This window comes from Erithacus rubecula (genome assembly GCF_903797595.1).
Source record: "Erithacus rubecula genome assembly, chromosome: 5".
Taxonomy (NCBI): domain Eukaryota; kingdom Metazoa; phylum Chordata; class Aves; order Passeriformes; family Muscicapidae; genus Erithacus; species Erithacus rubecula.
Genome location: NC_136687.1, coordinates 15,276,888 through 15,304,463, shown reverse-complemented (window position 1 = coordinate 15,304,463; position 27,576 = coordinate 15,276,888). Strand labels below are relative to the sequence as shown.

Sequence of the window (27,576 nt, the reverse complement as noted above, 5' to 3'; positions counted from 1 at the left end):
TATCTCTTCTACAGGTGGCTAAGTAGAATCAAGTTTTGTGTTTTACTGGATAGACAAAACTTGAAAAGAGTTTTTACATGTATTTCACCAATGAATGTCAATATTTCTTTCACACCATCACTATTAGTTCTCTAGGCTCACAACTATATTCAAGGATGCAAGCCTAGAGTATGTCCTTTTGTGCTCTGATCTGTAAGGATTGATTCTGTAATAAATGAACACAATAGCCAACTGTCTTAGGGAGATATTTAGGCCTTCTTGAAGTAAAGAAATTTGATCCAAGATATAATTTTGGCTACACATATTTCATCATTCATCACTTTTTTTTTTGTTACAACATCCTTCTATATGATGGAATGAAAGTTATTTCTAAAAATGCAAACCAAATTTTTTTTTTCAATAGAGAAGAGGTGCTGTGGAAGTGATTTTTATAGCCCACTCCTGTAAAAACTAGCATGAGAAACCAATTAAAAAAAAAAAAAAAAAAAAAAAAAGACAAAAAGAAAACCAAGAACTAATTCAATTTCAATAGACAGGAGGTTAAATTAGGAACTGTCACTTTCCTGATAACACAAAATATAGAAGTTAAAATTGAAGTTAAAAAACACTATTAGTTTTCAATATCATTGAATTGAACATAGATTATTTATTAGAGAAAATGAATGAAAATCCATTGAACTAGACATAGATCATTATAAATATGTTCACATATTTATATTGTTATACATAGTGTGAACAATTCCACAGATGAAAAGCATATTAATTTTGGCCTTAAATTTTTCATAAAAACTAATTTCCTGTCATGTAATAAATAAAAATTAAAAGCCCTCACACCACCTTTTATTTTGAGCTTTTACAATCTCTACTCTCCGAGTATTTGCATGTGTCTTACACATGTTAATATAATGGGATTCTACTCTCCTATAAAGTAGGAAAGGCTTTGAGCCTGTTTGGTGGCCAGTCCTCTTGACTGGGCACCTGATGCACGTGTTCAGAATTTTCCTTTACCCATCTCTTGCACAGCAGTCTCTGCTCTTCTTGTCTCTGCACATTTCTTGGTGATGAGCAGCAGCTCCTTCCACAGCCTGTCAGAAAGGCAGGTGAGGTCTGGACTTGTTCCATTATAGCCAAGGCCTGGGCAGACTCCAAAATGATAGGTGTAAAGATAGAATAAAACAAATTGTCATATTTTGTGAGTAGTTTGAGACACTGTCCTGCCAATCATCCTCCCAGTGCTTTGACAAACTGGTTTTTACAGGAGGCAAACAGCAAAGCTCAAGGAGAACACAGAGTTGAGTGAATAATATAATTGCCTGATCAAAAGAGCCAAAGCAGAATCTCTTCTGTAGTCACTGGAATTATCTCATACATGCACTGGTTTCCTAAAAACTTCCTCAGAACTCCCATTTGATGTGCTGACATGCTGAGTGATAAATCTATACAAAGGAAACTAAATGTTTCTGTCCTTCAGGTGTTTAAATGCAGGAGCCCAAATACTGACAATGCAGCAGCCCAGAAGGCACCAGTTCAAAGAAGCTGATCTGAGAAATTACTGTCTAGAATAGAATAAAATGACATGGGGGTTTTCCTTTTAGTTCACAGTTGAAGCAACCCCTTGAAATTTTACCAACACCAAATGGACAATACTTTGTTTGTATTTCCACCTCTGTGAATTTGTTGCTCTCTTGAGGACATCTGTGGCATGAAAACAGTGGCTCTCTTTTCCCCACATTATCTTCTCTTATTTATTCTCCTAGGAGTATTTTGAGAAAAGGAAAAGAAGAAAGAAAAGGAGCATAACTATGGTTGTCTGTGATCTCTTAAAATCTGTACTGATGAGAAAAAGACTTTTGAACTGTCTGACTATTCCCAGGTTATTTTTTCTAGTCTTAATTTCTAGTGCTTTGTTCAGCCACATTTCAAATATTTCTAGAGAGAGGTTTTTCTCTGATTTAGTTTTCTGAGGCTTCTTCACAGGCTAGTGCATGGCATCTCTTTTAAGCATATCTTTTGAGATATTTCTTATACTATACTTGTTTTTTCTTTCATGACTTCAAAACCTTCTCTCCCCCAGACACCTCATTTTGTTTGCATCAACTACTTTGAAGTCCTGCTAGAGTAAGTTCACTTTTATCAGCTGCTGCAGGATTCTTACCCTGCTCTTGGTATTACTTCTATGTTGGCCAGTAGTGTGATCAGAGCTCCAGAAGTGCCACCCAGCCCCTTTTCACAAAGATAATTTCTGATATGTGTTCTGTGTTTTTTATGAAATAAACCAGTATCAAAAGTATCAACTCAGTAGAATAATCACACTCACTCTCAATTCAAAATAAATAGGAGATGAAATCTAATCCTGATGAATATAGCATGGACAAGTTTATTTATATTTATTACAGGGAAATTAGTTGCAAAATTACAAATGTATTTGGTTTTTAATTTCCAATAAATTAGAAATTTATTTATTCTTGGCATGCAGCTCTGAGGTAGGTCAAAATTTCAGTTTAGCCCTGTTGGTATTTGGTGAATACCTCTTTAATTCTAAAAGTGTTCTCAAGTAAAATGGCTGCAATAGTGATGAATGAATGTACTGAATTATAGAAATTTATTAACTAAAATAATGAAATAATTTCATTTATTAGAGGAAGTACCTGGTCAGATTCAACAGCATGAAAGAGAATGAGGCTGCAGGTGTATCCCTAGAAGGCACATGCACATAGTACATGCAAAAAGAGAAGATATTTTCAGTCACTGATAATTAAATCAATGGACACGAACAGGTATCTAAAATGAAGCAGTATGAAAACTGAAACAGCTGATGAAGCATGGGATGGGAAACCTGTAATGCAAAAATCTATAACTAAAAGATATTTAAAGCTGCCAAAACTCCAGCTTTATCCATCATTCATAACCGTTTGTCATGCAGACAAAAGTCTGAGCTTTGAGTTTGTTTCTCCTTCATTCTCTTTTCTACATTTCTTCATTTTTGTGTCTTTGTGTTTTGCCTCTTGTCTGTAAAGGATGTTGATTAGGAAGTAAAGAAGAATCATCTACTGCAATTTTTTTAAGAATACTGAAGGAGAGATGTCTTAGACAGTATGAGGCTTGTAAATAATTTACAGGGTTTGGAGTGGTTCATAAGAACATGTGCTGGAGGTGTAATTTCCCAGCAGCAAAATTGCAAGCAAGAGAGATCATCAAAAGGCAGAATCATATTTATTATTCTCTGTTTGTCAGTTTATATTATTTTCTCTTTAAAAGAGAGAGAACTGGACTCATTTCAAGTTGAACATTCCCTCCTTTTTACTCTCCATAAGGAAAATCTAATACAATTTTACAATCTAATGCAATTTTATAAGATTGTCAAACAGAAATTTGCTGTAACAAAATTAATTACATACAGATCAAGGAAAGAAAGAATATAGGAAATTGTTTGAATAAGCCTCAAATTTTTCTTTCAAACTATTTAATTATTTTCCTCTCTTTTATAAGAGTTTAATGAAAGGTTAGATCAATTTTTTTAATTATAGTTGGTACAGTGGAAGAAGTCAGCAATAGCTTGACATAAAACCTTGGGGCGTACTTAACAATTACAATATTTAATCTCTTTCCCTGAATTGCACAAATCTCCTGATAAACACAATAAAGCCAGATTTATGAGTCAAGAAAAGTACAGTCATGGAGGTAAATCATGTTGGCCACATATATTTTTAGAATGAAATTATTCAAGATCAGAAGTGTTTGCTGTCATGTAGAGTCTCAGAGGGAAGATGTGTGCTAAAGGAAGAAAAGTCTGAGCTGGTATTTCTGGTAAATGTAATTGGCCAGCATCTCAGCTTTTTAATGAATGTCCTTAAGACTCCATTTCTACAGACCTTCAAGGATGGGAAAGGTGAAGTGGTACTGGCAATGCTGTGGCCAAGAACAGAGGAAACTACAGAGGGACAAGCCAGAGAAACTCAAAATGTCATTCCTGGCTCTGCTAATATATAATTCTCTGAAAGTAGGTTGCCTTTGCAAGCAATGATTCTTTCAAACAGTTTGGTGAAACCAGTGTTTATTAAGTGACAGGGGAAAAAAAAAAGAGTGCCTTTAAAGGAAGTATGTAGGTCATGTTTCCAGCTTATTTTAAACAAACAAGTAAAAAATCATATAGATTTTTGCAGAGTATCCTTAATTGTCCTCTAACATTACAACATTTAAATGCAATCAGGAAATGGGACTCTCAGTCTTCAGGGCTTCAGACTAAGGACTGACAGAGTTAGAGTTGTTGGCATTTATTGTGAAAAAGGGGAGAGCATTCTTTGCAAAATGAGTATAGTTTGAATGTGTTTGTCAGTCAAGGGAAAGGGAAAAAATTATTTTACATGTTAATAAGCCATATGGTGAACTTAAATGTGTATTTTGTCATTCATTATTTATTAAATTCTCAGTTTTCTCTTTAATTCCTTCAAAATGTACCTAGCTCTTTTTTTTTTTTTTTTTTTTTTCTTGTCTGAAAAAGAATTGCCTGAAGAACAGAAAAAAGCCACTGCTTCTTTGTCTGAATTTCAAAATACTGCATTGTGTTTTCACACTCACACCCATCTCAGGGTAAAGGCTGTTTATTCTTCCTCCTGCAGGTCTGGGAATGATATAGATCATACACCATTATATGCTTAGAAGATGAGGTTGTAAAATACTTTTGTTACATTTTCTACATTGAATAACTATAATATTATTTCAATGAGTATCTGAAGGATTCCCTGATTTTCTTTATTGTGCTTTGAATCCAAGTCAAAACGCCGCTCTTTTTCATGCTCTTATACAACTCCAGAAGGCTTCCCAAAGACAAGCAGCATGGTAGAATTACAGGATCATGGAATCATCGAGGTTGAAAAAGATATCTGAGGTCATCAAGTCCACCATTAACCCAGCACTGCCAAATCCTCACCTAAACCATATCCCCAGGTGCCACACCTTTTAAATATCTTCAGGGATGGTGACTCAAGTCACCAAGTGATTACTTCCCCCTGCAGCCTGTTCCAATGCTTGATAACCCTTTCAGTGAAGAAATTTTCCCTAATATCCAATCTGAACCTCCCCTGAGGCAACTTGAGGCCATTTCCTCTTGTCCTATTGCTTGTTACTTGTAAACCTGCTAGAAACCATAGAGACAGTGGCCCAAGTGCAATCTTTCTAGAAAGCTGGTAAGAGATATTTTAGAATGCCCTCATACCCAAAGACATGACAGACAGGGAGATTCCTCCTCAGTTATGGATTGCTGCTTGCCTAATGAAGGGTACAGGTTCATTTCACTGTTCCCCCCATTCCCCAAAGGCTTTGGTTCCAAAGGCAGAATGGCCCAGCAGTCAGAATTTATTTCATCTTACAGAGACCTGAGCTCTGACTCTGGCTGCATCAGTGACAGTCTCTGTGCCTAGGGACAAATAATTTTGTGTGTGTATTTCTGACACAGCTGTTTGTTTCTGGTTTTTGATCAATCAGAATTCTTTCTTGCTGTATGTTTTCATATGTTTAGTTATGATAAAATGCTGATTTAGATCAGGATAAATAACATAAAATCATAATAACCCTAAGACCTAAAGATCTGACATTCATTTCTCAGATGATGCATGTGTCTCTTAATTAGAGATTAAACTATTTGTTTCTTGGCAGAAGGTGCCAGAACTATGACTATCTCAGTGGTCCTCATTTGATCTAATAGGAATAATATTTGTTCTCACAGGAAAAGTTGGTACTACACTGGTAAAAGATGTTGCACTAGTCTTGATCTCTGTTTCAAGCTATTAAGTTTCCTGAGTTTAGGACTAGGAGCAAATATGTTTGAGTCCTCAGTCCAATAGTATGATAATACTAAAAAATAAATGTATGAACCTTAAAACTTAATTTGCATTTTCTTTCTTTCGTTTGTTTCTAAAAGTCCTTTTCTTTTAAAGACCATACCTGGCTTTTTACCCCCCTTCTCTGTTAAAGAAGGAATTAAGGCAAAAAAGGAATTAAGTACATTGCCCAAAGTCTTCTGCTCCGTCTGGCAAAATCAGGACTAGAAATCAGCTCTCCTGAATATCCAGGTCTTGGATATTTATGCTTGACTTAGTAAACAATTACAGTATTCCTTCTGCTTCTTCTACCTCTTTGCAATAGTCATTTTTGTAAAGTCATTGGTTTAACCATCTTTATTCTTCTCCTTCACTTCCTTTCGTTTTCTTTGTAGTCACTTTATTCAGAAACTTCTTACTTATTCTGTGTTACATATTTAAGTTTATGAAAAAGATGTAAAGAGGCAAAAGGATCTGCAAGGTTTGGATAAGGTCTTCAGTGTCAGGGTCTTTTGAATTCATTGAATAGAATCTTCCAGTAGAACATGATTGCATGTTCTATCAGGAATACCCAAGTGTTTACATTCCTGCTTGATTTCCATACCCTGCAGATGCTGATTGCAGCTGAGGCAGTGAGGCCACTCAGGACCCACAGGAACACAACAGCTCCACTCACTGTGGCACAGTGGCTGCTGCTCATGTGTGTCTCTCTGGTCTCAAATGAAGCTGAGATCCATGACATAGAATGAATTTTTTCTCATGGGAATTCTTTAGGAAGATGCATCAGTGTGATAACGTGCATTAATATTGGTTGAAAGTGCAAAGTCACACATTTTAAACTGTCAGTGACACACGTGTTGTGGATGGTCTCATGAATGCCTGAGCTGAGTGGACCAGAGTGGATGGTTTTCATTTTTTGTCATTTACTTTTTTCCAGGAGTGCCCCAGTGGTGTTGTCAATGAAGAAACCTTCAAAGAGATTTACTCTCAGTTCTTTCCACAGGGAGGTAAGTACTTAGCAGATATAATTAGTACTGCAGTATGTCTGTTAGTTCCTGAGTCTGACAAAAGAGCCTCTTGTTCAAATTAACAAGATTGTTGCCTCAAGCTCTTTCTGAACTCATAAGGTACCACCTTGATAATTGGACACATTTTTAAGTTTATATTTTTGAATGAAATGCAATGATATCTACATAAAGTCAGCCTTCTGTTATGAAGTTAGTACCTGTGCTTGGGTATCATCAAGTTTCTCTGAGTAGGTTATTTTTCTTTAAGCTTTCTAAAACTTCTTGCACATTCCCATTTATTAAAAAAAAAACCACCCTTTCACAGTAGGAAAAACTGTAGGAGGCACTGCAGGTACCCTCTCATATCAATAGCAGAACTTTCCTATGGGTTTCTATGGGGTTTCTCTTCTTAAATGCTAACCTTGATTTCAATTAATTGATTTCCAGGAGTTTAGTTATTTTTTATTTCCATTATCTTTTGGTGCAATGAAGGTAAAACAAAAACGTGTAAGAGGTTTTTGTCCCTTGAACCTCAGATTTCTTTCAATTTGAATTTTTTTCCTCTCTTTTCTTTCCCTTGCATTTGCTATTCAGTTACCCCTCTTCATATTCTCTTACAAACCTTCAATCCCACCTCTTCAGCTTCTTGCAGAGCTATTGAGATTTGTGTATTTCTCTAGGACTGTTCAGAACTCCTTCTTTTCATTTTTAATTTAAAAACCCATATTAATTGGTAGGAACAAAATATCTCCTCATTAGTTTTATTTTGAGTAAAGACCTAGAAGGTAAAGAGCAGCATTCAGAGCAGATTACCAACTCTGAAATTATTAAGATCTAGGCACACTCAATAGAAATGAACAAAAGGCTGGAAGGGTTGAGCTGCCTACTGATTGTTTCTCTTCTAGACCAAGCTAACAATTACAGTTTGAAATATTATATTTTGTAGTTACCCTTGGGTAGTGAAAATAATTATCTCTATGTGATTTACTACACCTTTTCTGCACTTAATAAAAAAAAAAAATCTATCATATTTCCTATTGTTACACCCAGAATTTTTCATGGTCAAAGAGAAAGCACACCTGTTCCAAAAGCAAAATCAAAAGATATGGTGAGAGTAAATGTAACATTAAAAGACTAATGTTTATTAGTCCAGATCTAGTTGTTACAGAGGATAAAAGTTATTAATTTACTTTAAATGGATATGTATGGAATATCTAACTTCTATCCCTATTCCTGGTGCTCATTCTGATCCTTCTGCTCCTCCTCTGGCATTTAGGGTAGTGCCATCTTTTGGAGGAATAGGTGAAAGCTGCAGTGGAATGTCTAGTTAAGAAGCCAGACTTGAGTTCTTAAATCTTTGAATGTCTTGTCGAATTAATGTATCCAGCTGAGGCCTTTAAATTTCAGTTGTGCTTAAAATAATGATTTTGATGTATGATGTATGACCCAGTATTAAAGAGGAAAAAAGGATCTTGAAAGTTTTCCCTGAATTGAAACACGTAGATCTGTGCTCCAATTGTCTGTGTAATGAAAAACCAGGTACAGCACGATGTATCATTATGACAATTCATATCTGAACAAACAAAAGTATAAGATTTTAAGCTTCAGGGCAGCTTAAGAAATTCTTCAATGTCATCCAACAAGTCCCTTCCTCAAGCAACATCCAAGACTGTCCAGGACAAGGTGCAGGAGGATTACAAATAGGACAAGAGTAACCAAGGAAAGGAAATGACACTGGATTGCAGAAAAAGCAATGTATTTTAAAAGGCAAAAGTAGCTTTGTAAAAAGCTTTCCATGCCAGAAAGGACACTCCAGTAACCTCTTTTTAGATTCACTGCCATACAGGTGAGTGAATATACACCCTGCATTTGTGCAGTGGATCCCCTGAAATGAAAGTTGGGATTTCTCTTCAGCCAAGTAGATTATGGATAAGATTCCACACACTGAATAATTATTACACTCCTTCATCACTTCTGAACAGAATAGATCATGCCTGTAGTTTGATAAGTCATCCTCTCCCCTGTATAATGATTACCATGTTTTGCCTCTGACAATTAAAACGCTTTGATGATGTTTTTTCAAGGGAATTCTGATTTAAGATCTGTTCTTATCTCAATCTGTTAAAACAGCAAATTAGCCTGCTAGCTATGATATCAGATCCTTGGAAAGAAATTGTATTTAATTTAAAAAGTTAAGATTTTGGCTAAAATTAATAATGTTCAAGATTTAGGGGGGAAAAGGGTAAATCAGACTAAGTAGTTCTAATTAAAAGACTAGTGTGCCTCATCCTGCTGTGGTTTAGAAGGCAAAATTTCAGAATAGAATTGCTTGAGCAAATGACTCTGAAAAAGGCTTTTGATTTATTTTTTTTTCAGAGGTGTTACGAGAAAAAATATTTTTCAGCTAGGGACTTTTTTTAATATACCATCATACAAAGGAAAGTAGTAAATTGTATCATGTATGGGCAACAAAATTAAAATACCTTTGTGCTTTGTGTATATCTACAGAAAATAACCAGGAATATTTCAGATGATTTTAAGAAATGGGTGCCAAGAGGATAGGAAGGTATTTAAAATTCCTTTTACAGTAATTATACCTTTAGAACATATTTTTTCCCTGAAGATGATTTGCATAGTATATTCTGTTGCACAACAGAAGTCTCAGTAGATTATAGAAAATATGACTATTAAAATGCTAAATATAAACTGTAGTCAAAAAATTTGCATTTTTCAGCTAAAGAGTGAATGTATCTGCCAAGCTGTGCTTAAGCAATTACAGTGGTTACTGGATACATGGAAGAATGAATTACTCTCTCAAATAGTGCTGGTGGGGATTTAATTCTCTGAAAATGTGTTAACAGATGGGTTTTAAAGATTGCAGTTTTTTCTTGTTATGATTATTTCACGTTATACAAAATAAAAATATTGAAGTAAGACTAGAGAATTTTCTTACAAATATCAAATCTGAATCTGTGAAGCAAAAAGCTTTGAGTTTTGGTATATTCAGTTCCTCCAAGTCAATGTGGCATTTCAGCTGAGTGTCCCAAGACTATAGCTCAGTTTAATACAAAACACTATTTTGGGCTGTGAAAAATAAAGGTTTGCAGGATTGATATAAAAAGTAGAATGGTTTAGTGCAAAGAAATCAGAAAATGGCATTTCAGCATTGATCAGGCTTTTCCATGAGAGGGAGAAGTTTGCTCTGCAAAGCAGACTCTGATTTCATAACACTTTGCCCTTTATTAATAATTTGTGAGGTTAATGTTAATTAGCCTAAAATTAATGTAAACATATGAAGCAGAAAGGGAAAAGTGAGTATTAAAAGTAAACAAATCCTCATCCTTCTTTAATTTGCATGATTTTGAGGGAGGAAAGAACACTGAGCACAGCTGACTTCCCTTAACCCCAGCAGCTTTTACCTCACATCCACAGGGCAGTCTCTGGGTAAGTGCTCTCCTCACAATATGTCACTGCTGGAGCAGGTTGTGCCTTTCAGAAGGCATTCAGTGGAAATAGAAAGATGGATCTTTACAAAAGTTACAGTCTTGACAGATTTATATTCATGCCATCTCGTGTTTCTGAAATGAGACAAAATGCACTGGGGAGGAGGTTTGGAAATTATGCAAATAGTGAAGGGATCATTTGTTTAAGGTCATCTTTCAGAGTCTTACTGACCATTTAGTGAGTCACAGCCAATTTTTCCAAGCCCTAATGCCAGGATCATGGGAATTCAGCAGCAAGCCAGCTTTAAGAATCTGTTTCTCAGGAGAGGAATTCCTCTCACCTGTGGGTGAGCACAAGACCCAATATCAGCAGCAGCTTCCTGACAAGGTCAGCTTCAAGCTGGGAAGCAGGTCTGTGTCCAGAGCAAAACCAGTACACACAATGCAGTGAGGGCAGTGCCTGCTTCCCTTATTTAGTGGGAAAAAATGAACATACTCTTCATTGTAAGCACAGGAGGTAGATCCCTGTCATCCCCAGTGTTCCTGTTAAAACAGGTTGTTTCAGAGCACAATAATATTTGCTATTTGCTGGGGTATCAATGATTAGCAAACACAAGAATAAAAATGAATAGAGATATTCTAGAACATAATTTTTCATTTTTGCCATCCACATACTTGCATTTAAAACTTATCCTTCCTCTTCTGCTGAAAAGGAAATTTAAATTTCATTGAAAAGGTAGTCTTGCTATGACATTTTGGTATCAAAATATATCTTAGTATCAAATAGTTTTATAGAACTAAATTAAATTTTATTAAATAAGATGTGCTTACTGTGATTTTTCTTTTCTGCTTTAAATTTTAGATTCCACAACATATGCACATTTTCTGTTTAATGCATTTGACACTGATCACAATGGATCTGTAAGTTTTGAGGTAAGTGATGCCATTGCTTATTTCTATAAAATTGAATACTTTGCCAGTCCTTGTAATGAAGTCCAGTTTGGTGGCTGGCTCACATTAGGGAAAATTTAGCTTATGTGACTCAAGTTTCAAGTTTTTCCAATGTATAGCAAAAGACATTTACAATTGTATATTCCATAATGGTAACTCAGACTGTGCTACTATTCATTTTTTAAAATCTGTCCATTTAAAAGGTAACCCAATTTATACACAAGTTACCTAAAATAGTTCTTCCTCTCTGCCTTTGCAAGACGAGGTCTCTGAACTACAACTATGTGGATGACTCAGCCAAAATAGGATTTTTCATACTTAATTTCCAGAAAGTTCTAGAAAAAGGCTTTAAAGCAAATGTTTTTAAAAGCACAAGAGTTGGAATTTCGTTCTTCTTCTATTTAGCTGCCCAATTTTTTTTCCCAGTTCTGCCTTTCCTTGGTAAGGCTGGTGTCATCCACACAATATAATATGGAAAAAAGGGGCCTTACTGTAGTACTGTAGATGAGAACAGGATGTACAAAATATTGCAAAGGAGATCATATTTTAAGTTAGAGATTTTTTTTTAAGTCAGTTCATTTGCGAAAGGATATATTTGTTTTTTCATTTTTTCTTTGCTTTTGATTATAATGAACTATTTCCTTAAAATTTTTGATTGGATTGTGATAAATACACTCACTTTAAATTTATTGAAATGTTCTGTACCTGTTTTTATGATTAATTTTAGTAAATGATGTTTTGAGGTAATACTGACTTTTTTCATAAAGATAATTAACTGATGGATTAGGAAGAAAATTTGCTAATCAGGTGCACTGTGATCAGAAATCTATACCCTAAAATAAGACTATAATTAGATTTTTTTTTTCATTATTTGCATTTATTTTAAAAACCCCAAGAGTCCTACCTTCCTTTTTCCAAGCAGATGAAGTCAGTGGAATTTATGTGAAACTAAGAGCAGCAATGGAGGATTAATTTATGTCTTCTGTGCATAGGCTAAATATACCAGGATTCTTCTTGTCGAATCACAGAATCATAGAATGGTTTGGGTTGGAAAGGATCTTACAGATCACCCAGTTCCAAACCCCTTGCCATGGACAGGAACACCTCCCAGCTGACCAAGTTGCTTCATCCAGCCTTGCTTGAGCACAGCCTGTGCCAGTGCCTCACCACCCTCCCAGTAAAGAATTTTTTGTAAATCTAACCTAAACGTCATCTCTTTCATTTACAGCAACAGCAGGTGCATTGAGAAAAGTTCTTTTTAGGATGAGTAGTTGAAAAGTATTTCTGCAGTTTTTATTAAAGAGTGGGAACAAAAAAAGCTTCTGCACCTTTTCTGGTCAATATGTTGACATTTGTATTTCAGACAGAAAGTCTTAAGAAATACACTAGATTTGGAGCACTTTGATTATCTCAGAGTGCAGGTTTGTGCACAAAGAAAGGGCTTTGGAATAAAATAAATGAGGAAAATAAAAGCAGAGGTGCTGAACTTTTGTTCAATATCAAAGCAGACATGAGAGATTCAGACTCAAATTTGTACTAATTTTGAACCCAGCATAATTCTACTGCTGTCAAAAGACTCTTGCTTCTATATCCTTGTAGCAACATTATACTTACAAACTGTATGATAGCCATTCTAAAAGTATCCACCTGAAGTTAAAAATGTATGAGGTTTTTTTTTCTAATCACATCAAAATAGCTGCAAAATGTGAAAGAAGATATTGTAAAATGTGCAAAATACAATGATCTCATTTTTGTCCTGCTCCTTCTAATCCTAGGTGCAGCTGTGCCATTTTCTTTCTATTCCAATCTTTATTCCAGTTTTCTAATTTCCATTAGAAAATAACAAAAGTAAACAGCTCAAAAGGTAGAGAGGGAGTAATTTAAAAGTTTGGAGAAAAAAAAATCGTTCTTTCTAAAGTACTTTCTATATCAAAGTGTAGGAGTAAATACAATTTAATATAATTCCCTATGATGAAAGCACTCTGGCTATCTTCTGTAAAAAAACACTATCAAAATCTGAAATGGTAGCAAAATTCTTTTGTTGATAAGAATGTGTGTGTGTGTGTGTGTGTGTGTGTGTTGCACTCTCAATTTCCAATGAAGGAGTGGTAGCTGGAGTTACATTTAAAAAGAGAGAATTTGCTTTAGCTTTTTTCCTCAAAATTTCAACCATCAACAATGAAATGTTAGATCTGAGGACAACTTAAATGCTCACTTCAATTGACATTTCTTGGTGAGATTGCTTGGTGAGATTACCGTGTCCTTAGAGTTTTGTCATCCCTAAATCTGTATGTTGTTTGGTAAGAGCCAGGTTCTCTAAGTGAAGAATTTATGTAGCATAAAAACCAAACTTATAAAATTAGGTGCTTGAACTTATCTCTCCTTATCCCATGATTTTAATATTTTGAGACTAGTTTATTTCATTAGTTTTGTGAACTAGTTTTGCTTTAATATGACAGGTTCTGAAGACCCAGTGACCCAGCTATTGTATGGTTCTTTGGGCGTGTTTGTGATGTTCTTTTTTCCACTAGACAGAGACAGATATAAAAGCAAGGTTTCCATTTGCTCCATGTATATTGTCACTGAAATGAAGATCTGGCCTCAAAGCTATTTACACAGTCAGAAAAATGGAGGCTAATTAACTTTAGATATATTGTCAAAGGTAAACCTCATTGCACACACATGCAAATATCCAAATCAATATCCTTAATTTGTTGCAGATACAGATTAAGGTTATTCTAAATGTGACCTTGCTGAAAGTCATTCAATAATCCCACATTCTCAGTGCCTTAAAGCACAATTGTGCCCACACACACAACGGAGATGTTTAAAGTTTTCTGTCATCTTTAATCAAAACCAAATTTAGATTGGTTAATAAATTAGCAAGCGTGCTGACTCACTTCTGTAGAGGAGTACAGTTCTTAAGATCAAACACTACTTCATATTTCCCTACTAATAAAAGTAGTGTCCAAGGCAGTATTATGAAGGCAGCAGTTAAATGAATCATAAAATCATAGAATGCCTTGGAATGGAAGGGACCTTGAAGCTCATCTCATTCCTACCTCCCTGCTGTGGACAGGGACACCTCCCACTAGACCAGGTTGCTCAGTGCCCCCACCTTAAACACTTCCAGGAACAGGGCATTCACAGCTTCTCTGAGCAACCTGTTCCAGTGCCTCACCATCTTCACAGTGAAGAATTTCTTCCTAATAGCCAATTTAAACCCACTCTCTGTCAGTTTAAAGCCATTCCCTCTTGTCCCTACATGTCCTTGTGCAGAGTCCCTCCCCAGCTCTCTTGTAGGCCCTCTTTAGGTAATGGGAGGTGCCCTAAGGTGTCCCTGGAGTCTTCTGCAGGCTGAACAAGCCCAACTCTCTCAGCCTACCTTCATAGAGAGCTGATCCAGTCCTCTGGACCGTTCCAGCAGGTCCATGTCCTTTGGTCCCTGAGCTGGATGCAGTATTCCAGCTGGGGTCTCATGAGAGCAGAGAAGAGAGACAGAATCCCCTTCCCTGACCTGCTGGTCACGTTGCTTTTGATGAAGCTCAGGTCATGGCTGGATTTCTGGGCTGCAAGCACACATTGCTTGTTCATGTTGAGTTTGTCATCAACCAATATCCCAAGCCTTTTCCTCAGGGCTGCTCTAAATCCATTCTCTGCCCAGCCTGTATTTCAGCTTGGGACTGCCCTGATCCAGGTGCAGGACTTTGAACTTGGCCTCACTGAGTTTCATGAGGTTCACAAGCTTGAGTCTGTGGGTTCAACACAAAAAGATTTGTCCATATCATGTAGGAAATGAGCTCATTTTTCTCAGTACAATGGTGATCTCAAGCATTTTAACACCATCTGATTTAAGGTAGCTACAATGAAATGCATTTCCTTTGGGGAGCAGTTCCTCCTCTGTGACCTTTGTTTTACACACACTGGGGCTCCACCACTTCTGTTACATCACTTGATTCCTTTTCAAAATCCTAAAATCTAAATTTAAAAATGGATTAAGGTTCCTGCCTACCTTCTTCTGGCCTTGATAAAGACATAAAGGAACACATGACCAGGTGGAATAATTTTAAACTTTCCTATGGATTTGAGACAGCACACTAATAAGCTTGTTAATTAATTTATTTTTGAACTAATTATCCCCAAGGATTTACTGAGAGATAAAGCAATCAGAAAGTCATCAACAACCTTGCTAGGAGATAATTAATCACTGCTGAAAAAAACCCCTACAAATACAAGTTCATCCTAGATCACAAGCAGACATTTTCTACAGCTGTAGTGCAGAACAGAAATGTCAGCAGGCTCTGAGTACATAGAGGCTCCAGTACAGGTGCAACGACTCTGCATTTTGCAACCCTTCAGTGACACATCCCCCTTTCCTGAAGAATCAAAATTAGGCACAGAAGGAGGTCTTAACAGGTATTAGCATACTCTGCAGGAAACTGGCAAGTTGCAAACAGGAAGCTGTGGAAAGGAGTAAAGACAAGCACCAAGGCAGAGACACTTGTGTTTCTAACTTCTCTGTCACAGACTGAAGAAAGACCCAACCTAGAGTTGTGTCTCAGCCCAGATCCCTGTTTTAGGCTCCTTTGTTACCCTAGATCAGATGGACCTCTCCTCATTAGCAGGACCATCCCTCTCAGTGGGCAGTGACAGCATCCTCAGGGGATGCTTGATCTGAGTATGGTGACATTTTCTTAAACAAAAACAGGCTCTAAAAGTAGAATTCCTCTCTCCCTAGAAATTATCTAAACCAGGACAGAAAACAACATCTGGGTGCTCTAATACCTTAATAGGTATTAATGCTCTTTGCTAAGTGGAGTGCCTGATCTGTGCATCACTGAGTTGTTGGTTACATGCATAAAGATGGGCAGCTGCTCCCTGAGTTTAGCTGCTTCCCTCTGCACTGCTGTTTGGCTGTGGCTTTCTGCACTGGATGATTGGCTCAACAGCTGGAATGGCTACACTGCTCCTGACACACACATTGCCTTCCACCCTGCAGAGCATCTTCCTCTTCAGGGCTCCAGCCCAAAATACCTTGTGGATTTGGCCCATATCCACTGAATCAGATATTCTATTTCTGTATGATTCTATTACTGCATTCTTCAGTTCCTTGAAAGTAAGTATGTAGAAAAGACATCCCATCCTAGCTGGTCCTAATCCAGCTCATCACAACTTCTTATTACAATAAATCCTTTCTATTGTCCTGAGATGGCTCCTGCACAACACTCAGACAAAGGCAATGCACCTGAGCTGTGTGTGATCCCAAAACAATTGGTTCAATATGGAAGGAGATTACTCACTGCTGCAACGTTTAGAGCACATACCCAGAAGGTTTTTGAGTTGTCTCTGCTTTTTAAGAACACCCAATCCCATGAAAAACAACATAAAGGCAAGGGTTTTATTTTTAAAACCTAGGATAGAAGGGTAGCCTTGGAAATGGGGGTAGAAGTGATTGCAGGAAGGCAGCTAACACAGGTAGTGCATCACACAAAGGAACAAAGAGAACTGAACCAGAAAAGAAAAATAGATGTATTTTAGATAAAATAAATTCAAAAACTATTGCTGTGCCAAAATAAAAAATAAATTCACAATTCTTTCATATAATCCAAGAAAATAATTCAACTGGGGGCCTTCACAAAGGACTTAAGGAGAAGCTACATCAAGAATATAAAACCGTGTAAAAAAGTTTTGAAGACATAGTACTAAATTACAAATGTTAATTGCTAATGCTGTAATGTGATCAAATCTGTTCTGAATTTCTTGAACATTTTAATGTTTAATAGTACATTGTTAAAGAAGTGTTTGGAGATTTAACCCTGTGACCCTCAATTAGTCATTGAGATGTAAGACAAGATGAGCAAAATTCTTTCAAGATTCATGTATCCATTTACCCCAAAGGCCACATATACCAGTAAGACAGAAATTTGTGACAAAGAAAACCCAGAGCATGCCAATTGAATTGTTGAAAAGACTGAAGCTGTCAGAAGAGCTGTCTTTTAAATTTATGTCTAACCTCAGTTTAGTCTTTTTCCATTGTTCCTGCATTAGATAAAATGCAGAATCTCCCTGGTGCAAATAAGAAATATTTCAGCTGTTGTTTTCTCTACTTTAATGTTACTCTAAGACTTCCTCTATGTCATTGTCAGCAATGTAGAAAGGGACATTTAAATATACACATTTGCCATATTCTTCTCAACCTATTATGGAGGCAATTTCACATATTTATGGGTTCATATGCTTATTAAATAAAAAGTGGTGGAGGAGATAGTTAGGGAAAAAGAAAGGCTATTATTTACAAAATATTAACATGCTAGGAAATACAGAAAAGAGGTGATGGGAACTGATATTTTCTCCAATTTGGAAGATGCTCACTAAATGTAAATAAGGTTTGTGCTGTCAAAAGAGTATTTATTATGAAACAAAAATTTATAACCAAATACAATATATAAATAATCTCAATAGCCTTCTGATTAATTTCTGTGGAATAGCTCTGTAGCAACAGAGCATTGGTGGGTCACAAAAAACATTAAGATGGTACACAGACATGTAATATATTTATTATTCCCTATCATACTTCCAATAAAAGTAATAAGAAGAGAGGTGTGCAGTATCATACATGAAGTTTGACATATTGACTGCAGCAGATTGATCTAAGAGATCTGGGAATCACATACTCCACTTTAACAAGGTACAGATTTAACAAGAATTTAATGTTCCTTAGTACATGGTTCTCCCCAAATTTGTCTCCTATGCTTAGATTAATCTGCCTTCCACTTAAGCTTTTCTTGGACCATTAAACCATGGAGATGGCTTTTTCCTGGTATTCACTTCAATGGGAATTGCTTATGTGAGACATTAGGATTTTTAGAGGATACAACCACTAACCAAAAATTATGGTTTACTTTATAGAAAATTACTCAATTTACTTATTAATTGTAGCAAATAGTGCCTAGATTGTTAATCCAGCAATCATTAGCACTCATAGTGAAGAAAAAAAAAAAAAAAAAAAAAAAAAAAAAGAAACAACACATCTTTTCATACTTCTGGCAAATGCATTATTTTCATACTTCTGGCAAATGCATTATTCAGGATTTCTGAGTGAGAAAAACTGCTCATTTCCAAACTGACCAATACCTTTTGTCTATTTAGGATTTTGTTATGGGTCTCTCAATTTTACTCCGAGGGACAGTACAGGAGAAACTGAACTGGGCTTTCAATTTGTATGACATAAATAAGGATGGATATATAACTAAAGAGGTAAGGCCTTCTTCTTACTGCAGTCACTGAAAGTAAAGGTCATTAGCTAAGTTCTACATTCAGAGAATGGTTTTATTGTCAAATGGAATGTGTTAACAAGTTAGCAGATTTTATGAAGTTGGACATGCTAAAAATTAAAGTAATTGGTCTCATTTTAAAGGCATAGATGATCATTGAAAAGGGAAAATCTTTACAGAAATTGTAAGAGTTTGGATTTCTTCAGAAATTATGTTTCTGAACACAATAAGTACAGAAATAGTTGGCTTCAACTTATGCCTATGCATTTGCCCACATTATGCCACCATTCTAGTCCCTAGAATACATTGGTAGGATATTTGGACAAAAATTAATTAAGTATGTGGGCAATAATTGTTACTTATTTTATGAATCTAGTTTTAATAATTTTTGCTTGAAACAGAATTTATAAAGAAAGATTCCCACATATTTCATTCTGCAAGGATTCAAACACATATTAAGTGGGATTAAATGAGCACTTTCATCAAAATATATGGAGGGTTTTTTTAAAGTGGGGTTTATGGAAATATATGTTACACTTCTAATTTTACACTTTTAGAAAACTCTTCAGGACCATTATAAAAGAGTAATCTATAGAATAATTTTTTAGTATACTACGGGTTACTTGGTTTCATAGTTATTAAAATTTTCACAAGCCACTCAATAAAATTCAAAGATTTTGTTATAAAAAGAGGACTCTGTCTTATCTGCATAAGTGCAGGTGTGTGCATTGGCATTTTTATTTTCTTTAGGGAAAATAAGTCATAAGAAGCTGATGTGCTTGGGCCATTTACTTACTGTTACAGAACTTATTTTCTTTTTTATTTTTATTCATAAGACAGTGGGAGATTCTTCCCACAATCCATGAATTTGCACATATTATAAATAATTTAAAATTTAAATCATACCTCTATGAAAGCTGAAATCTAATGCTAGAATTTCTAAGAATCAAGTAGTTCTTTCTTGAAACTGTTCAGTCAAAAAAAAAGGTGAATTGCAAAATTTTATTCTAAAATGCAAATCCTAAAAAATATTTATGTTCAGAATTAAAGCAGTGTCTACAATTACACTGCAGAAACAATTTTTTTTTTTCCTCTTCAGGAAATGCTTGATATCATGAAAGCAATATATGATATGATGGGCAAATGCACCTATCCTGTTCTCAAAGAAGATGCACCTAGACAACACGTGGAAACATTTTTCCAGGTGGGTCAGGTAACATAGAAGCCAAAAAAGATGGTTCTGTGAGCAGGTAGAGAAAGATTTTCTTTGTTATAATATATCCTTCTAATTGTGTAATCCTTTCTATTCTCTGTGGTTCCATCCCAAGTTTCCCAGATCTACTCATTACACTCTGTGTTTTCAACAACAAGCTCTTTAAGCATAGTCCACTCACTATGAATTCTGGACTGGCTGTTCCTAGGCTGACATAAAACTGAAATGAACAATGAAAAGGACTTGTTTCACACAGGAATTTGGGAGGACAAACATGCTGTAGTGAGTTGGCCCTATCTGGATGCCAGGCAACCACCAAAGCCTCTCTCTCACTCCCCCCCTCAACTGAACAAGGGAGAGAAAGTCCAACAAAGGGTTCAAGAGGGTGTCATTCCTGATGGGCTCAGCCTTGGCCAGCAGCAGGTCCTGGAGCTGGCTGGCACTGGCTCTGCTGAAGCTTCTGGTAGCTTCTGACAGAAGCCAGCCCTGTAGCCCTCCTGCTAGCAATGCTTGGCCACACAAACCCAATTCACATACTTTCTTTTTTTTTTTTTTTAATACAGAAAATGGACAAGAACAAAGATGGAGTAGTTACCATAGACGAATTCATTGAGAGCTGCCAGAAAGTAAGTATTCAGTGTTAAGTACTGAATGTGTATCTGTTGGTATTTCTATCATAGCTCTTTACAGTTTTCTGGAGTGTCAGTGAGGGTGATCTTAATACCAGAGACAACATTTTCCCAAGGTAGAGTATCTATGTGCACCATTACACAGAAACACTAAACAGTATAAATAAATTTGTGGCCTGAATCTGCAGAAGAGTTGTTGCTTATTAGACAACTGTGCCAATATCCTTTCTCTCTTTAATAGTGTATTGTTTGCACTTGGTAGAAAAAAGTTTGTTCACATCAGCTAAATATTTATTTCTATCTTCTGCCCATGCTGGGGCACACAGTTCTGTCACAACTGGCATATAATCATGGCAATAAAAATATTGCCTGAAAAGTTATCATCCATGGGTGAGTTTCTCAGTGAGTTGTGATGTGCTTATAAGCAGTGAAGCTTTATAAAAAAGGAGTGCAAGGGGTTTGCAAAGTATTGGATGGCAAGAGTAACACCAGAGAAGTTTTCTCAAGGCAAGAGTGTGAACTGATTGTGATTGTCAGCCACAAGCCTCTATGCTACCCAAGTGGCTGTCAACTTCTTTCAAAAGCTTGCAGCAGCTCCTGGCCTCTAGAGCCAGGATGGAGAACTTCTGAATCAGGAGTTACAGAGTGATAGCAGTCTGCTCTTCAGAAAACAGCTTGTTCTCAGACCAGTAAATATGAGGAAAGGTAAATTGCATTTTTGTAAATTTAAGGAAATTCTGTTAATTTTGCAGTTAAAAACTGCAAGGAAAAGAAACATGATAGAGTATAAATATAAATGACTAGCCTTTGGCATGATAAGAGGGGTTCACAGAATCATAGAATATGCTCATTTGGAAAGCACCCACCAGGATCATTGAGTTCCTGGCTTTATGCAGGACACCCCAAGATCAAGATTGTTGTGTATAGTAAAGCATCACATTAGACATAGTGAATATAATAGGCTTGATTACATTATGTAAATTGATCTGGCAAACAAGCCTGATGCTCTTTGTTACAGTGACAAATTTAAGAAGTCATAGTAATGGTCTCCTGATACCTAGCCCAGACTGATTAATACAAACCTGATAGAGACCAGAAATATAACCCATACTTATTGATTCTTATTTTTTATATCAAGAACAGAGTCATAAAGAGACAGAAGATAACAAGACTGTCAAAATAACTGAATTTATTGAGTGATAGTTTTTTAATTGTTTGGAATAGGGAAATCAGATGGATGTTCAAAGATGCTCTAGAAGCAGTCTATTTTTGTATGCATCTGTAGCTATTCATGGGAATTGCTCTTACGAGTGCAGCTACCTAGTATGGGGTACTTCCAGGAGAACAAAGATAGCACTGGGGCCTTGTATCCCTCAGGGCTTGGAACTGTGGAAATTCGTTCTGTCTTTTTGCTTAGGGAAAGGCCATGGAAAACTACTGGGAAAACTAGCCACTAATACAATAGGTGACAGTTACAAGTATATTTGTGAAGAATACAGAGAACATCTAAAAGAAAAAAAGGCAAAACCTGAATGGCATAATTCACACATCTCTCTATTTTGTCCAAGTCTCTCTGCAGGGCCTCCCTGACCTTGAGTGAATTGACAGTCCCTCCCAGTTTAGTGCTGACCACAAATTTATTTAGTATTCCTTTGAGTCCTACATCCAGGTCATTAATGAAGAGAATTGGTTGAGGATGAGCCTTGCAAAACCCCACTAGTGCCTGGGTTTCAATCAGAGTCCTTCAAGAAATTCAGTTCAGGAGTTAATGTGGCTTTGCTCTTCTCAGGATTACATATTTTACAAAGGAACATGGCTGCTGCTTTTAAAACACAGCTGCAGGAAAGCCTTTTCTTAACATCCTGATAGGTATGAGATCTAAAAAGGTAGGGTCTGAATCTTTAAATAGACCTGGGGCATGTTCTGCCAGGGAAAGGCTGCAGTAGCCTTTTCTTTGAAGCTTATCCCAGGCAAGGCTTGCCAGTCTCCAAGAGCTGGCATTCCTTTACTTTGAGCTGCTAATGAGTTGCAGAAGTATATCCATTTTTCTCCTGTTTTGCAATAACTAAAGGAAATGTTGCATGCTTACATTACAAGTAAGAGAGAACATAGCAAGACATCTTGGAATAGAGGTACTACTTCAGGTTTCTGGGGTATGTTCCTGAGATATTTTTTGTAGCATCAAGAGACTCTGGTGTGTTCTTAAACACTCATTTTGCATGTGTGTGCCTTTTTTAAAAATTGTGGTGTTGTGCTGAGCACTTGTTTGGTACAACTATCAGTGCAGTAGCACTGTACAGCTTGAGGTATACAGGTGGTTCAAGGCTCTTAATTCAGAGTCACACTGCAAAGAATGGCCTGTCCATTCAAATAGTATTGAAACAGTTATGTAGGAAATTACAAAGGATTCAGGCTTTGAGTGCAGCCTTCTCTGGACACTGGGAAGAAGGATCTGAGTAGGATGGTTCTTCCCTTCATCCTCTCTCTATCTTAGACAGGGAATGTGTATGACCTCATCCCCTTCCCTCTCTACCTCCATGCATTTGAATGCTAGTCTGCCATCCAGACTCCATCAGCCTCCTGATCCCACAGGAGAAATGGACTATGCTGCCCCAGATACACCAGACTGAGTCCCAGAAAGTGGTGGCTGTTTGTCTGGCTTCATATAAATTACCAAAGAGCAGATCTAGGTCGAGGAACAGGAGTAGGGCTACCTCAAGAGCTAAGTTTCTCACCTGCCTCCTTCCACTGACTGATGCCAGTGGAAAATGGTCTGACTTGGGCATTGCTTCATATCTACAGCAGCACCATGAAGAGCAGAGCCAGAGGACCAAGGCATGCACAGTGGCTCTCAGGGGCAGTGACACAGGGCCTTCTGATAATGAGAAAAAGGCTTCTGGCACAGCTGTTTTCTGCAGGAGTAACCCTTTCCATACACAATGCTGATGGTTTGGGCTATCCTGAAAACAGCAAAGAAACCATTTCAAAACCTACGAAAAACTGGCTCAAAGGCAGGTCAGATCTGCCAAAGTGCTTTCATCCAGGTTTGTGCCTCATATGGACCATGCTTCATATGCATAACACCTCCCTTTGTTTTGAGTTAGGAACCATTTAGCAAGTCCAATATAAAAATTTGTGTAGAAAAATGTACTGAAAAAAGAGGCAAATGAAAAATATATACTTGCCAAAGAATTCCAATGCAAGCATCTGGGATTTTTCTGTTTTGTTTTGTTTTGTTTTTTTAAAGATGGTGAAAAAACAGCTACTAAAACTCATCATGTTATAAATATTATGACAAGTCTGTATTTCCTTCTGAAGACTCTTCTCATTTGACTGACTAAGGGAGTGGCATTGGAAGTCTTCTGTAAAGAAACAGCCAGCCTCAGAAATATGGAGCTGATTTTAGAAAACTGCCAGTTTCATTCATGATAATACATATGTAATAAAATTGGTAGGAAGTGTCAAAACAATTTGCAGATTCAGAACATGTTATTTGCTTGCACATGTACTGAGCTTAGTTGCTAATGTTTATGCAAAAACATTTGTACTATTAATGTGATAAGTGACTTAAATTAAACCAAACTGTTAACATTACATCAGTGATATTCACTAGTTTATTGATGTTTCAAAGCAATGCAGTGATGAAAAAGATATTTTTTTAACTTTCAGTAATTTAATATAGTAGATTTACTATACTGAATTTTTAAGGATTAACCTATATAGTATATTTTTGAAATCACATATCATTGCTTCCATAAGTTATTTTATTGTATAAAATAGTATGCAGATCATTCCTTACAGCAGTATCACTTCAGATGATATAAAGAATCAAAGATATAAAACCCCACTGTGCATGTTTCATAACATAAATTAGGTTAATTACTCAGACTTGTAATTTTCTACAAAGCAAATCACCCACTAGACTGAACAGTGACTAATTTAACTGGAAATTGAGACTGAACACGTGTCACTGGAAGATCAATGTACAGAAATCTCACTTATCAGTAGTGGAGAATACTATTGAGATAATGTTTCTAAAAAGTGGGATTTTGATGCACATCTTTCATGAAACATCCAAAAATAATCTATAATTCAGTCTTTTCATTCATTAGAATTAAAGATGGCTGTATGATCTCTGAAGAAAGTATTAAAGGGAGGGATCATTACAATGGAGACCAGCAAATGTTAAATGAGCACCTAATAAATTTTTGTGTTGTGTATATATGTATTGATTTGTGCTAACGACTGTTGATCCAGAAACACCAACAAATATAGGCTACTGCATGTAACTGTTTCTTCTATCAAGTGAAAGGTAAATTTTACAAAGAAAAGTATTATTGCTGTGCTGAGAATTACCTGCTGATAAAATCTGGAGCACAGAGTGATGAATCAGTATAATACAGATCTCAAAAGATGAATATTTTGTTTAAAAATTACCTAAGGCAAAGCAATCAGAAAGCAGAAGTAGCATTCAGAAGTAGTCACCATCTTTCAGTGTGAACAGAGAAAATCTGAATTGAGCTGAAGAGTGTTGTGGTGATGCTTGTCAAAATGACTGATTTTGGCTTGTGCAGTGGTGCACACTTCAGTCTACTTTTCTTAGTCATCCCTAACTATGCAGCAGAAGCCCTAGGACTGCAAAAAGGATCCTGTGTACTGTGCACAGGATTAGGAATTACAGGTAGAGATTCACATTTGATACAACTATTCCACAAGTATTTATTGTCTAGGTGTATTCTGTTATCTGGAATTTAAACTGATGAGCCCAGAAATGCTACACATCTAATTTTCTTAATATGCTATTGTATTCTTGACAGAGTAGTTTTGGTTTCATTAATATACAGAAAAAACTTATTTAAGCATGGATCCATTAACAACCTTTTTCTGCTAACCATTTCTCCAAATAAGCTAAAAAAATGTTGCAATTAACTAAAATATTCTACCACATTTCAGTATAGATATCCACCAACTACATTTGTAATGGTGTGTGACTTTTTGTTTTGTGGTTTTTTTTACAGGATGAGAATATAATGCGATCCATGCAGCTCTTTGAAAATGTGATTTAATGAAGACATTAGGTCTACAAGTAATGGACAAATATGAGCTATTCTGCAACATTATCTAAAAAATGGATTTCCCACTTTATTATAAATAAAGTTACTCAGCTTTACACTGAGACATGTATTATGCAAGTAAATTTTTTATTGTAAACTCTTCCCAACAGAAAGCCCTTTCTAAATTATACAATCTAGCACTTCCACAGTAGCTACTTACTTAATGAAAAATCAGGTTCTTATTACAAACTCAAACAAAATAGAACTGACATTAGGCACATTTATTATCATTCCAATCCCTAGTTAAAATAAATACAATCACAAGGAGATTAAATAAATACTCTTAATTTTGCTACTCATTTGTACTGGACTAAGCTGCAGGTGTTGAAGCGTATTTCTTTAACTAGCTTCTGATTTATACAGAGGCAGTACAATTTATTTCCTTCTCATATTTCTATGGTGTGGTCCTAATTTTGAATAATATTTTGAGTTAAAATGCTATAATCAATGTGCAATGCACACCTTGCTGCAATTGCCTTCCAACTTTGACTTTTCTCTTCAGAAAAAAAACCCAAAATACCCCAAACATAATTAAACAGATTACTTCAGAGCAAGAATTGGTATAGAACAAAAAAAATTGCTTATGGGTATTCTTATTCCCTAAAAAATATGAGCAAGCTTCTCTCAATTTCACCTAATAAATCTGCATTTAATTTATCATGACATGATTATCAGGAGTCCTACATCCTGTATTTTTAATTCTTCTTGGATGTGTCTGCAAATTCTTCACTTAAAATTAAGGATTTTCTGACTTCCAATTTTCATGGAGAAACTTCAACTGGATCCTAACACTGCTTTCCTAAGTAAGTGTCTTTCTGCCTTCAATGAAGAAAAAGGCATGAACTTTTGAAACTGCCATCCCACTTTAGTGCTGAGAATGAACATCACTATGTAGTAACATCTACTAATAATGAATGCTAGAGGCTAACATCCATTTAATCTTTTTGTAATACCTTTGAGACAGAACCAGGAAAACAATGAAAACTTTAGCTATATATCATCTATATGTGATAAACACTTTACATTTTTTAAGATCATTTCTTCATTAAGACTGGAGCTACTTAATTCTGAACCTAGAAGGATTCTTCTAAGAAAGTGTGGATAAAATATAAAACTGCCCCATTACATTTTTAAGATATATTGTCCACAAAGTCTATGCCAATACTTCAAAATAGGTGAAATGCTATCAGAGATAGGCCAACCTTCATCGTGACATTGCTGCAGAAAGTGTGAAAGGGGATTAATGAAGTAGAAAGAGGGTTACAAGTATTCTTTTGTAAAAATAAATCAGGTATCTATTCTGGTGTAGAGATAGGATGTTAGAGGCATGTTGAAGGCTGCTCTGCTATCACCAGTGTAGGATAAGAGTAGTACAATACATGTACACCTGAAATCTGCTGTAGCGTGTTTGTGTAAACTAAATGTGCACATTTTGTAAGAAAAAAATAAAATAAACATGAAGAAAAAGAGGACCATGATCAATTTTTTGAGTTGTTAAATATCTGCTGGCAAAAATGCTTATTGAAGAATTTATTTCTTTTTTTAAGCATAAATACATTTATCTTGACTTAGCACAGTTCTGATCTTGGCACAGATCTGTCCTGAAGTGAATGTTAGTCAGGCTGTGATAATTTAGAAAAAAAAACTGAAATTGCTTTCACATGACAGACTTTCATTAATACTCTATGCTTCAGCATCTTCTTATGACAACAAAACATCCTTTCCAACAACTTTAAATGACAGAATTGAATATTCCTCGGGGTAAACTTTCTGTGCAAATTTTACTTCAGTTAACTCTCCCTCACAATTGTACTCAAATACAACACGTCCCTGAACTGTATTTATTACAAGAACTTTATTCTTATATTTATTACAAGAACTGTATTTATTCCAATTAGGAATTATCTTGCAATCAAATTCCAGTACATTAATGGACAAACACTATTCCCAAGGTTGACAGCCATGTATGCTGACTTACACAATCTTTGTCTTTAACTCCTATTTTTCATAGCCCCCATGTTTAGAAGTTTATTAACTTGTCTGGACCTGAATTTACAAGCAAGTCCCAGTGTCTGTAATGTTACTGAACTCAGCGTAAAGGGAGCACAGTGTAAGTACTCCAAAGC

The 27,576-nt window shown here is 36.0% G+C and overlaps 1 protein-coding gene across 8 annotated transcripts in view; it reads left to right on the top strand.

Moving 5' to 3' along the window:
• KCNIP4 (potassium voltage-gated channel interacting protein 4) overlaps window positions 1-26,886 on the top strand; it is a 385,554-nt gene extending 358,668 nt beyond the window's left edge. For all 8 annotated transcript variants that reach the window (XM_079306867.1, XM_079306873.1, XM_079306869.1 and 5 more), the window contains 6 exons: window positions 6,757-6,826; window positions 11,132-11,202; window positions 18,370-18,477; window positions 19,594-19,698; window positions 20,271-20,333; window positions 25,355-26,886. In XM_079306867.1, coding sequence (XP_079162993.1) covers window positions 6,757-6,826; window positions 11,132-11,202; window positions 18,370-18,477; window positions 19,594-19,698; window positions 20,271-20,333; window positions 25,355-25,402 — 465 coding nt within the window. In that variant the 3' untranslated portion in view covers window positions 25,403-26,886. The remainder of the gene's footprint in view (window positions 1-6,756; window positions 6,827-11,131; window positions 11,203-18,369; window positions 18,478-19,593; window positions 19,699-20,270; window positions 20,334-25,354) is intronic.
• The last annotated feature ends 690 nt before the right edge of the window (window positions 26,887-27,576 follow it).